The sequence below is a fragment of the Oryctolagus cuniculus genome, chromosome 17 (assembly GCF_051225735.1).
Source record: "Oryctolagus cuniculus isolate XC-2025 breed Fujian yellow rabbit chromosome 17, ASM5122573v1, whole genome shotgun sequence".
NCBI lineage: Eukaryota > Metazoa > Chordata > Mammalia > Lagomorpha > Leporidae > Oryctolagus > Oryctolagus cuniculus.
This window is the reverse complement of record NC_142883.1, coordinates 1,115,001-1,128,346: the sequence shown is the minus strand read 5'-3', so window position 1 is coordinate 1,128,346 and position 13,346 is coordinate 1,115,001. Positions and strand designations below refer to the sequence as shown.

The 13,346-nt window shown below is 55.0% G+C and overlaps 1 protein-coding gene across 1 annotated transcript in view; it reads right to left on the bottom strand.

Moving 5' to 3' along the window:
• NPLOC4 (NPL4 homolog, ubiquitin recognition factor) overlaps nucleotides 1–13,346 on the bottom strand; it is a 57,796-nt gene that overhangs the window by 43,586 nt on the left and 864 nt on the right. The window contains exon 2 of the mRNA XM_070060159.2: nucleotides 10,100–10,180. Coding sequence (XP_069916260.1) covers nucleotides 10,100–10,180 — 81 coding nt within the window. The remainder of the gene's footprint in view (nucleotides 1–10,099; nucleotides 10,181–13,346) is intronic.

Below are 13,346 nucleotides of genomic sequence, written 5' to 3'. Positions count from 1 at the left end.
GAAAATCTCTTTCTGGGGCCAGTGCATTAAGCCAACGCCTGCAACACCTGCATCCGCTAGGGCACCAGTTTGAGTCCCAGCTGCTCCACTTCCAATCCAGTTCCCTGCTTATGCGCCTGGGAAGGCAGTGGAGGATGGGCCAACTTCTTGGGCCACTGCCACCCCTATGGTAGACCCAAACGGAGTTCCAGGTTCCTGGATTTGGCCCAGCCCCAGCCTTTGTAGCCATCTGGGGAGTGAACCAGCAGACAGAAGATCTCTTTTTCTGTAACTCTTTCAAATAAATCTTTAAAAAAAAAAAAAAAGGAAAATCTTCTTCTCTCTTCTTGTCATTCTGCCTTTCAAATAAATAAAGCTTTTTTAAAAAAGATTTATTTTGTTATTTGAGAAGCAGAGGTAGAGCAGGAGAGGGGGAGAGAAGTCTTCCACCTGCTGCTTCACTCCCCACGTAGCTAAAACAGCCAGATCTGTTTTAGATCTGGCTAATCCAGAGCCAGGAGCCAGGAGCCTCCTCCGGGTCTCCCACGCGGGTGCAGGGGCCCAAAGACTTGGGCCATCTTTTCCTGCTTTCCCAGGCCACAGAAGAGAGCTGGACTGGAAGTGGAGCAGCCGGGACTTGAACCAGCACCCACGTATGATGCTGCCACTGTAGGCGGCAGCTTTACCCACTACACCATATTGCCAGCCCCAAATAAATAAATAAAGCTTTAAAAAAAAAAAAAAAAAAGCTCAGAGGACTATAAACTGCTCATCTTTGTTAGTCAAATTCCTTTCATGATTTCAATCTTTTCAGGAAAATGTAGTCTCATGCAGGCATCAATTAAAATGGGAGAAGTCATTGTCGAAAAGCACAAGATCTTGGCCATGTTAGGTAAGTTTATTTTGTTTTTTATTTTTATTTTTTTGACAGGCAGAGTTAGACAGTGAGAGAGAGAGACAGAGAGAAAGGTTTTCTGTTGGTTCACCCCCGAAATGGCCGCCACAGCCGGCGCTGCACCGATCCGAAGCCAGGAGCCAGGTGCTTCTCCTGGTCTCCCATGCGGGTGCAGGGCCCAAGGACCTGGGCCATCCTCCACTGCCCTCCCTGGCCACAGCAGAGAGCTGGCCTGGAAGAGGGGCAACCGGGACAGAATCCGGCGCCCCGACCGGGACTAGAACCCGGTGTGCTGGCGCCGCAGACGGAGGATTAGCCTAGTGAGCCGCGGCGCCGGCCGAGGAAGTTTAATTTCTACTTTTAAAATCAATGGTAAAACTAAGTTGTGACTTTTGAACGAGGCGTAGACGACGCCACGAGTGCGGCAGGCCACGCTCTCCACGCAGAGCGGTGCAGACAGACCAGCAGTCGAGGAGCAGCGCAGCGACCTCAGGCAGCAACTCCGAAGGGGAAAACGACACAAAGGAGGCCGCGCCAGGGGCGCTGCGCTGAGCGGTCAGAGCCGCCACGGTCCCCGGGAGGAGCTGCAGGCCGGAAGGGCCCCGGCTCCGCCAGCGGCTGCCGCCCAGCGCTGCTTGTAACCAGGAATTACTGAGAGAAACCTGGCAAGTGCTTACTGGTAGGAAAACGCTGATTAACAATTAGCTTTATAAACTAACCCTATGTTCTGCTGAAAAAATGCAGATAAAAAGTTAACTCCACATCACCTTGTCATTCTGAAGAGTTAAAGAGAGAGGAGGAGAGACAGATCTTTCATCTGCTGGTTCACGTCCCAGATGGATGCAATGGCCAAGGCTGGGCCAGGCCAAACCAGGAGTCAGGAACTTCATCTGGGTCTCCCCTAAGGGTACAGAGGCCCAAAGACTTGTGGCACCTTCCCCTGCTTTCCAAGGCTCATTAATAGGGAGCTGGATTGGAAGTGGAGCAGCCAGGACTCTAACAAGTGCCCCATGGGATGCCAGCGTTGTGTTGTGGGTTTAGTGCTATGTCACAACATTGCCCTCAAGAAATGGTCTTTTAAAAAGAGTCAAAGGGCCAGTGCCACGGCTCACTAGGCTAATCCTCTGCCTGCGGCGCCGGCACCCCGGGTTCTAGTCCTGGTTGGGGAGCCGGATTCTGTCCTGGTTGCCCCTCTTCCAGTCCAGCTCTCTGCTGCGGCCCGGGAGTGCAGTGGAGAATGGCCCAGGTCCTTGGGCCCTGCACCCGCATGGGACACTGGGAGGAAGCACCTGGCTCCTGGCCTCAGATTATCGCAGCACGCCAGCCGTGGCGGCCATTTGGGGGGTGAACCACGGAAGGAAGACCTTTCTCTCTCTGTCTCTCTTTCACTAACTCTGCCTGTCAAAAAAAAAAAAAAAAAAAAAAGAGTCAAGGATTTGGGGCTGGTGCTGTTGCATAGCAGGTAAAGCTAGCGCCTGCTGCATGGGCATCCTATATGCATGGGTTCCAGTCCCAGCTGCTCCAATTCTGATCCAGCTCCCTGCTAATGTGCTTGGGAAAGCAGAGGAAGAAGACACAAGTCCTTGGGCCCCTGCCCCACACGGAAGACCCGGAAGAAGCTCCTGGCTCCTGACTTTGGTCTGGTCCAGCCCTGGCCATTGCAGCCACTGGGGAGTGAACCAGCGAATGAAGACCACTGTCTCTCCTCTCTCTGCAACTCTGCCTTTCAAATAAATAAATAAACCTTAAAATAAAAGGAAAAGGATTTATATCATGTATGTGACACTACCTGACAGCATGTGGTACCATGTGACTATGTATGTTTTCCAAGCTAATAGTGGTAATTTCAATAAAATAAAGCACTAGGAACTAAAGACCATGAAACCTGGCTACCAAGTACAAAAAAGGCACAACAACTAAAAATACATTTGACTTTTCTCTGAAACAGCTTAGATACAAATTGAAAGTAACATATTGTGGCATTTCACCTATTCTGCAAAAACAGAAAATAACGATTTTCTGTAGACAAAACACTGCAGGCTGTCTCTAAGAACGGGAGTCTCCTGGCGGAAGCTCTAGCTGTAGCAAAGTTACTACCGCGTAGGGAAAGCAACTTCCCAAGTGGGGAGGGTGTGACACAGCCAGCACTTCTTTCTTTTAAAGATTTACTCATTTATGTATTTGAAACCCAGAGTCAGAGACAGAGAGAGAGAAGCCAGGAGCCTGGAGGCTCTTCTGAGTCTACCATGTGAGCAGAGGCCCAGGACTTGGCGTCTTCTGCTCTCTTCCCAGGCCAACAGCAGGGAGCTGGATCAGAAGTGGGGCAGCCGGTCTCCAACTGACACCCATACGGATGCCAGTGTCTGTCTTTTTTTCTTAAAGATTTACTTATTTATTTGAAAGTCAGAGTTACACAGAGAGAGAAGGAAAGGCAGAGAGATAGGAGAGGTCTTCTATCCACTGATTCACTCCCCAGTTGGTCGCAATGGCCGGAACTGGGCAGATCCAAAGCCAGGAGCTTCTTCTGGGTCTCGCACGCACATGCAGGGGCCCAAGGACTTGAGCCATCTTCTACTGCTTTCCCAGGCCACGGCAGAGCAGCCAGGAACTGAACCGGCACCCATGTGGGATGCTGGCGCTGCAGGCAGTGGCTTTGCCCACTACGCCACAATGCCGGCCCCTGGACTCCAGAACCTTCTGGCAGCTTGACTGCTACGCCTCGCGGGCCCAAGGCAGTGCTTTTGAATCCGAGTGGCTCCCTGTGAACTCTGGCCCAGGCCACTGGACTCAAAGGCGGCTACGTTTCACACAGGCAGGGAAAGTGACTGCTGCTGCGAACTCTGACTTCAGTGAGACAGAAAGCACTGGGCATCAAGAAAAACCATGGGGCTGGTACTGTGGCCTGGCAGGTGGCACTGCCACCTGTGATGCTGGCATCACATACAGGCACTGCTCCAATTCTTATCCAGCTCCCTGTTAATGGCCTGGGAAAAGCAACAAAAGAAGGCCCAGCACTGGTTCGAGTCCCAGCTGCTCCTCTTCTGATCCAGCTCTCTGCTGTGGCCTGGGAAAGCAGTGGAAGATGGCCCCAAGTCCTTGGGCCCCTGCACCCTCATGGGAGACCTGGAAGAAGCTCTTGGCTCCTGGCTTCGGATTAGCGCATCTCCAACCGTTGCGGCCATCTGGGGAGTGAATCAGTGGATGGAAGACCTCTCTCTGTCTCTCCTTCTCTCTCTGTGATTCTAACTTTTAAAATAAATAAGTAAATCTAAAATAATAAAATAAAAATCTTACGGGGCCAGTATTAAGCAGCGCATCCCATATCAGGGTGCTGGTTCGAATCCTGGCTGCTCCACTTCCAATCTAGCTCCTTGCTAACGCACCTGGGAAAGTGGAAGACGGTACAAGCGCAAGGGACTCTGCCACCTATGCAGGACTCCCAGCTGGAGTCAGGGGCTCCGGCTTATGTATGCACAATAACACATGATTTAAATAAATCCTAAATGTATACATAAACACTTTTTATAAGTACAAAATAAAATTATAACAACACGGAAAAGGCAGCGTGACCACATCTTTGTTGGGGCACATGATAATGTTTCTCCCTGAACTCAGCCGTGTCTTAGACATGAACTGCAGCGACCCCACCCAGGACAACCCACTAGGTACACACATGCAGAGATGTCGGTGCGTGTGCACACAGACACGGGGGTTATTTACGGTTAGAATTTCAAGTGCTTCTTACTTGCTTATTCGTATTTTTCTGTATTGTTTGACCTTGTGTAACAGGTTCAAATTATTATTTTTTTATTTTTTGACAGGCAGAGTGGACAGTGAGAGAGACAGAGAGAAAGGTCTTCCTTTGCTGTTGGTTCACCCTCCAATGGCCGCCACGGCTGACGCGCTGCGGCCAGCGCACCGCACTGATCCGAAGGCAGGAGCCAGGTGCTTCTCCTGGTCTCCCATGGGGTGCAGGGCCCAAGCACTTGGGCCATCCTCCACTGCACTCCCTGGCCACAGCAGAGAGCTAGCCTGGAAGAGAGGCAACCGGGACAGAATCTGGCGCCCTGACCGGGACTAGAACCTGGTGTGCCGGTGCCGCAAGGCGGAGGATTAGCCTAGTGAGCCACGGCGCCGGCCACAGGTTCAAATTATTTTTATGATCAGAGGAGAGGTTTTTCATTTGCGGAAATGTTCCCCAAATCTATTTTAGAGAAATTAATGTGTTTGAGTACCCCCAAGAAAATTTATTTTTTTCTTTTAATTCATTTTTAACAGATTCAATATGACTCGTACAGACAAGTGCAAGAACATAATGATGTGCCCTCCCTCTCTCCCAAACTTCTCCTAAGCAGTGGCTCACGGGCTGGTAAGGGCCTTGGGGATGAAGCGGTGAGTGACGGACACCTCACCCCCCCACTGCGCCAAGATGAGCCGCCTGCCGTGGTCGGCACTTTCCTATCTGCACCAATGAACTCCCCCGGGGAAACAACCCGGATTTCAGAATAACCGGGTGCATGTCCAAGTCACAAGCACGACACTGCATTTTTAGGAACCTCTGAAACTTTCTGAGTCTCACCTGCTCTGACAATTCTGGGTGTTTTTTTCTTCTAAAGATGTATTTATTTATTTTCAAAGCCAGAGCTACAGAGAGGGAGAGACAGAGACAAAGATATCTTCTATCCGCTGGTTCACTCCCCAGATGGCTGCAACAGCCAGTGCTGGGCCAGGCCAAAGTCAGGAGCCCGGAACTTCACCCAGGTCTCCCACGTGGGTGGCAGGGACCCAAAAACTTGGGCCATCTTTTGTTGCTTTTCCCAGGGCATTAGCAGACCTGCATCACAATGAAGCAGCCGGAACAGGAATCAGTGCCATGTGGCTGCTGGCATCGCAGGAGCAGCCACATCCAACACGCCACAACGCTCCCCAGACAATTCCACTTTAACATCAATGACAAAAATCCAACTTGAAAACAAAATCACGGGGCCAGCGCTGTGCTGGCAGGCAAGGCCTCTGCTTGCAGCATGGTACCCCACGTGGGCGCCGGTTCAAGTCCCGGCTGCTCCACTTCCCATCTAGTTCCCTGCTAAGGTGCCTGGGAAAGCAGCGGAGACGCCCCAAGTCCCTGGGCCCCTGCACCTGGAGACCAGAAGAACCTCCTGGCTCCTGGCTTCAGCTTGAGCCAGCCCTGGCTATTGCAGCTATCTGGGGAGTGAACAGGGGTGGCGTCGCTCCCCCTCTTCACGGAGGAACGACACAGGACCCTGCCTAGGCTTCCTATCCGAGTCACGGCACCATTATGTCGCTCCCCCTCTTCGTGGAGGAACGACACAGGACCCTGCGCTGTTCTTTTGTCTGCTCGGCCCTTCCCGGGTTTGCTGCTGGTTCTTCCCGGGTTGGCTACCGACCCTTCCACCTCCGTGGAAGGGCGGTTCCCCCTGCCACATTCCCCACTTCCGCAGGGGAGCGGCACACCGCCGGCCGGCTCTCTCGGGGGCTGCACAGGTGTTCCTTCAGATAGATGTTCCCCCTAGATGTTCCTGGTGCATGTTGTCTCTCTCCTCCTTTATAGTCCTCTTCCACCAATCCCAACTCTGCTACCCACACGCCGAGTACGCTGCTCTCCTCCAATCAGGAGCAAGTCCTACAGTTTATTGGTTGAACTGGAGGCAGCTGTGTAGAAGCTGTTTCCCTTCTCCCAGCGCCATATTGTGGGAGAGCAGATGCATAGAATAAGTCTTAATTCCAGTAACTTAGTCTAGTCCGAGTTGCTCCCAGTTGCTCCCCACAGGGTGGAAGATCTCTATATCCCTTCTTCTCTCTCTGTAACTCTGCCTTTCAAATAAAATAAATCTTTAAACAAAAAGAATAAATAAATCTTAAAAAAAAAAAAAATCACAGGGCTGGCATGGTGGCGCAGGTTAATCTGCTGCCTGCGACGCCCACATCCCACATGGGTGCGGGTTCAAGTCCCAGCTGCTCCACTTCACCAGCTCCCTAATACACGGGAAAGCAGTGGAAGATGGCCCAAGTGCTTCTGTCTCCCAAGTGGAAGACACAGAGAAAGCTCCTGGCTTCAGCCTGGCCCAGCCACGGCTGTTGCAGCCATCTGGGAAGTGAACCAGCAGATGGAAGATTTCTCTCTCTGTGTAACTCTGCCTTTCAAGTAAGTAAATCAATCTTAAAAAATAAAATCATTATCTCTAAATGGCGCCTACAGGGTTAATAAAATTCCCTGGTGCTGGCATTGTGGAGAAGCTGGGTTCAACCACTGCTTATGATGCTGGCATTCCACGTCAGCACCAGTTCAAGTCCGGCTGCTGTTTCCAACCCAGCTCCCTATCACTGCATCTGGGAAGGCAGAGGCGGCTGGTCCAAGTACTGGGCACTGCCACCCACAGAGACCCTGATGGAGCTCCTGCCTCAGCCTCTGCAGAGCCCCTCAGGGAATGGAGGACAGGAGGTCTCTCTGTCCCTCCTCCATCTTTCAGATGAACGCCCAAGTCTGTTAAATAAAGGGGGGGGGGGGCAGCATTGTGCACAGCTAGTCTCAGCCACTGCTCACAATGCAGCATTCCAGAGTCCTGGCTGCTCCACTTCTGATCTAGCTCCCTGCGAATGTGCCTGGGAATGCAAGTGCTAGCGCCCTGCTGCCCACGTGGGAGACGCAAAAGCAGCTCCAGGCTCCACGCTTCAGCTTGGCCTGGCGCTGGGCCTGCAGCCATTTGTGAGTGAACCACTGGATGGACATCGATCTCTGACGCTCTCCCTAACTGCCTTTTTTTTTTTTTTTTTTTTTGCCAGGCAGAGTTAGACAGTGAGAGAGAGAGTTACAGACAGTGAGAGGGACAGAGACAAAGATCTTCCTTCCGCTGGTTCACTCCCCTAATGGCCACTACAGCCAGCGCTGCGCCAATCTGAAGCCAGGAGCCGGGTGCTTCCTCCCAGTCTCCCATGCAGGTGCAGGGACTCAAGCACTTGGGCCATCCTCCACTGCCCTCCCGGGCCACAGCAGAGAGCTGGCCTGGAAGTGGAGCAACTGGAACTAGTACCCGGCGCCCCAACTGGGACCAGAACCCGGGGTGCCAGCACTGCAGGTGGAGGATTAGCCAAGTGAGCCACGGCGCCGGCCCTAACTGCCTTTCAAATAAATAAATAATAAATCCTTTTTTTAAAAGATTTATTTATTTATTTATTTATTCGAAAGTCAGAGTTAGAGAGAGAGAGAGAGAGAGAGAGGTCTTCCATCCGCTGGTTCACTCCCCAGATGGCTGCAACAGCTAGAGCTATGCCAATCTGAAACCAGGAGCTTCTTCCAGGTCTCCCACGTGGGTGCAGGGGCCCAAGGACTTGGGCCGTCTTCCACTGCTTTCCCAGGCCATAGCAAAGAGCTGGATCGGAAGTGGAGCAGCCAGGCCTTGAACCGGTGCCCATATGGGATACCGGCACTTCAGGCCAGGGCATTAACCTGTTGCGCCCCAGCGCTAGCCCCAGTAAATAATCTTTTTTAGAAAATGAAATGGAGGCCAGCGCTGTGGCGTAGCGGGTAAAGCCACTGCCTGTAGTGCCAGCATCCCATATGGGAGCCAGTTCGAGTCCCAGCTACTACACTTCCCATGGCCCAAGCCCTTGTACCCACTTGGAGACCTGGAAGAAGCTCCTGGCTCCTGGCTTCAGATTGGTGCAGCTACACCCATTGGGGCCAGTTTGGGAGTGGACCAGCAGATGGAAGACCTCTCCTCTCCTCCTCTCCGTGTGTATGTGTAACTCTTTCAAATAAATAAATCTTAAAAAAAAAAAATGTGTTTATTTATTTGAAAGGCAGAGTTAGAGAGAGGCAAGGGAGAAACAGAGAGATCTTCCGTGCACTGGTTCACTCCCCAAGCGGCTGCAACGGTGGAGGGGCTGCGCCAGGCTGCGCCAGGAAGCCCATCCACACGTGGGTGGAGACCGAAGCTCTTGGGCCGTCTTCTGCTGCCTTCCTAGGTGCATTAGCAGGGAGCTGGCTCACAAGTGGAGCAGTCAGGTCTCAAATTGGTACCCATGTGGGACGCTGGTGTCGCAGGTGGTGGGCCTTGGTGGTCACTTCTAGAAACTAAATCTCCCGGACAAGTGCTGCAGCACCAGTGACAGCTCCAGGCGGCTGAGCGCGACCCTCGGCAGATCCCTGCTCCCCCAGCCTCATCCCGGCTTCTGTGAAAATGGACGGCTCACACGGCAGGGCCCTGCAGTCCCTCGCTCTAACATACGACAGTTACATACGTGAACAGAACTTGGTTTTGTTTATGAATAAACAAAAACTCTATATGTATATATTTTTATCATTAAAGAGGTGTTAAAACATCTGCTTATAACATACTGGAACGCCTGTTCTGGAAGAGCTGGGTAGTAAATATTCCAGCTCTGCCAACCACGCCCTTGGTCACGCCCACTCAGCTCCAAAGCAGCCAGAGGCAAGGAGACAGCGAGCTTGGCTGTGCTCCGGCAGCACCGCCTTCCCCAAGGCGGGAGCAGGCCCGGCAGTGTGCCGGCCTCTGGGCTGAAGTGAAAAGCAAAGCCGCGCACCTACTCCAAGTCTCACATCCCATTCCAGGTCTGGCTTGTGCTCCTGCACGTACGTTGTACTTTCCTTTTTTTTTTTTTTTTAGAGATTTATGTATTTCCTTGAAAGGCAGTTAGAGAGAGAGGTTTTCCATCCACTGGTTCGCTCCCCAAAAGGCCGCAACAGCCAGGGATGAGCCAGCCCGAACTCAGGAGCTTCATCCAGGTCCCCCACGCGGGTGCAGGGGTCTAAGCGCTTGGACCATCTGCCGCTGCTCTCCCAGGTGCGTCAGCAGGGAGCCGGATCTGAAGTGGAACAGCCAGGACTCAAACTGGCACAACCTGCTGCCCCAGGACACCAGCCCCTCCCGTCACTTTTCGCTCACAGAGAGGCGGGTGTGGCTTTCACGTCTGAGAAACACTGGGATGGATGACTCAGTGCCTGCTTCCCCAATTCCCCTTGGAAAGACACCGGATGCTTCCCCACATTTTCACTCACACACGTGAGAACACTTCTTCCGCCCACCCTTGAGCTCCAGGCCCTGCAACTTGAAGCAGTGACCAAGAGTGACCACCGAGCCTGCAGCAACCCCACCCAGACACAGCAGAGACGAGCATCGCGAGTGCCGAGGGAGGGAGGAGGAGGAGGAGGGCGGACAGGAGGGGAAGGCCGCGCCGCGGTACCTTTTTCAGAAACGTCGCAGCTGTTTCTCTCTTGGTCGCGGTGATCCGCTTCACGCCATCCGGGGACTGGACGCGGATTATCTGTTGCAGATGAAAGGAGACGTTTACCGCCCAGCTTACCTCCCAGCCTGTGAGCTCTGGCTCCCTGCAGGGTGAAGCCCAGCCTCGCCCTCCCCTGCCAACGCCCAAGCACACTTCCTAGAGGAGGAAGCGGGGGAGGCATCCGGAGGGTACCCTCTGGAGTCTCAATTCTTACCTAAGTTCACTCTGAAGTCATTTGACCTGACAGCTAAGATGCCCACAACCACATCAGAGAGCTGAGTTCAAAACCTGACTCCAGCTTCCTGCAGTGTACACCTGGGAGGCAGTGGTGATGGCTCAAAAGTAATCTGGTTCCTGCCACCCTCATGGGAGACCCCTCTGACCCCGCTTCAGCCTGGACCATCCCCAGCCTTGGCAGGCATCTGGGGAGTGAACTGGCAGATGGGAACACACTCTCTGCATCTCAAATAAAAAAAATACTTTTTAAAAGACAATTTCAATTTTCATCCATTTTCTAAAATACTTATTTATTTACTTGAAAGGTAGAGTTATAGGGGCCGGCACTGTGGTGCAGCAGGTTAATGCCCTGGCCTGCAGTGCGGGCATCCCATATAGGCGCCGGTTCAAGACCTGGCTGCTCCATTTCCGATCCAGCCCTCTGTTGTGGCCTGGGAAAGCAGTAGAAGGTGGCCCAAGTCCTTGGGCCCCTGCACCCACGTGGGAGACCCAGAAGAGGCTCCTGGCTCCTGGTTTCAGGTTGGCACAGCTCCAGCCATTGCAGCCAACTGGGGAGAGAACCATTGGATAGAAGACTGCTCTCTCTCTCTGCCTCTCCTCTCTCTGTGTAACTCTTTCAAATAAATAAATAAATCTTAAAACAAAAATGAAAGGTAGAGTTATAGAGAGGAGACAGAGAGAGCTTCCATCTGGTTCACTCCCCAGATGACCACAATGACCAAGGCTGTGCCAGGCCAAAGTCAGGAACTTCTTCCAGGTCTCCCACGCACTGCACCACAGCACCGGCCCCAATCATCATTCTTCTTCTTTTCTTTTTTTTTTTTTTTTGACAGGCAGAGTGGACAGTGAGAGAGAGAGAGAGAGAGAGAGAGAGAGAGAGAGAAAGGTCTTCCTTTTGCCGTTGGTTCACCCTCCAATGGCTGCCGCACCGGCTGCAGCGACCATTAAAGGGTGAACCAACGATAAAGGAAGACCTTTCTCGGGCCGGCACCGCGGCTCACTAAGCTAATCCTCCGCCTAGCGGCGCCGGCACGCCGGGTTCTAGTCCCAGTCGGGGCGCCAGATTCTGTCCCGGTTGCCCCTCTTCCAGGCCAGCCCTCTGCTGTAGCCAGGGAGTGCAGTGGAGGATGGCCCAAGTGCTTGGGCCCTGCACCCCATGGGAGACCAGGAGAAGCACCTGGCTCTTGGCTCCTGGCTCCTGCCATCGGATCAGCGCGGTGCGCCGGCCACAGCGCGCCGGCCGCGGCGGCCATTGGAGAGTGAACCAACGACAAAGGAAGACCTTTCTCTCTGTCTCTCTCTCTCTCACTGTCCACTCTGCCTGTCAAAAATAAATACACACACACACTGACAGGACTGGTCTGGAAGGTCAGCAGGCCTGGGCACCGCCTGAGGGGGCGGGGCCGCCTGCAGCGCCAGCATCCACAACAGCTCCGGTTTGTGCCATGTTTGCTCCACTTCGGATCCGGCGCTGCTGTGGCCCAGGAGTGCAGTGGAGGATGCCCTGGGTGCTTAGGCCCTGCACCCCATGGGAGACCAGGAGGAGGCCCTGGCCCCTGGCTTTGGGCGCTGGCTGTGGCAGCCATTTGGGGGGTGAACCAACGGAAGGAAGACCTTTCTCTCTCTCTCTCACTGTCCAACTCTGCCTGGCAAATAGAAAAAAAGTTTAAAAAAAAAACTCCCACTTGGCTGAAAAGGGTTTGCCCCATAAGTTCTCAACCTTGAAGACTGTCTTGAATGATCCGAGTTTCCCAACTGTGAAGAGCACAAAACATCTTACATCCTTTCGCTTCGTACCCACGCCTGTTAAACCGTCTACACCTCCTTACTGTCTCTGGCGAGCAGGTGCGCTTCCGCGGCAGCGGCAAGGCCTGCGTCTGCTCGTTCCTGGAACCTCTCAAAGCCTGGGCTGCGCTTCCCTGCGGCCCCGGCCCGGCGCACCGACACCGCTGGGCGCCCTGGGACCCCCGCCCGGCGCGCCGACACCGCTGGGCGCCCTGGGACCCCCGCCCGGAACACCGACACCGCTGGGCGCCCTGGGACCCCGGCCCCGGCGCACCGACACCGCTGGGCGCCCTGGGACCCCGGCCCCGGCGCACCGACACCGCTGGGCGCCCTGGGACCCCCGCCCGGAGCACCGACACCGCTGGGCGCCCTGGGACCCCCGCCCGGCGCACCGACACCGCTGGGCGCCCTGGGACCCCCGCCCGGAACACCGACACCGCTGGGCGCCCTGGGACCCCGGCCCCGGCGCATCGACACCGCTGGGCGCCCTGGGACCCCCGCCCGGAGCACCGACACCGCTGGGCGCCCTGGGACCCCCGGCCCCGGCGCACCGACACCGCTGGGCGCCCTGGGACCCCCGCCCGGAGCACCGACACCGCTGGGCGCCCTGGGACCCCCGCCCGGAGCACCGACACCGCTGGGCGCCCTGGGACCCCCGGCCCCGGCGCACCGACACCGCTGGGCGCCCTGGGACCCCCGCCCGGAGCACCGACACCGCTGGGCGCCCTGGGACCCCCACCCGGAGCACCGACACCGCTGGGCGCCCTGGGACCCCGGCCCCGCCACCCCTCGGGAGATGAAGGACTGATGGAACAAGTCAGCTACACCCACAGAAACCGGTTCTAAAGTCTAACTTAAAAAAAACTTCGACAGCGATTTCAAAGAGGACTGCTTTAACTCCTCACCGCCTGGGAAATTCAACGAGAGAGGAAGCCTCACCTCCTACCCGCCCGGAGGCCAAGGCTGGGGAGCCAAGGCACCAAACGGAGCCGGGACCCGCACGGCCGCGGGCGCCCCACAACCGCAGCCGGGACCCGCCCACGGCCGCGGGGGTCCCACAAACGGAGCCGGGACCCGCACACGGCCGCGGGCGCCCCACAACCGCAGCCGGGACCCGCACGGCCGCGGGCGCCCCACAACCGCAGCCGGGACCCGCACGGCCGCGGGCGCCCCACAACCGCAG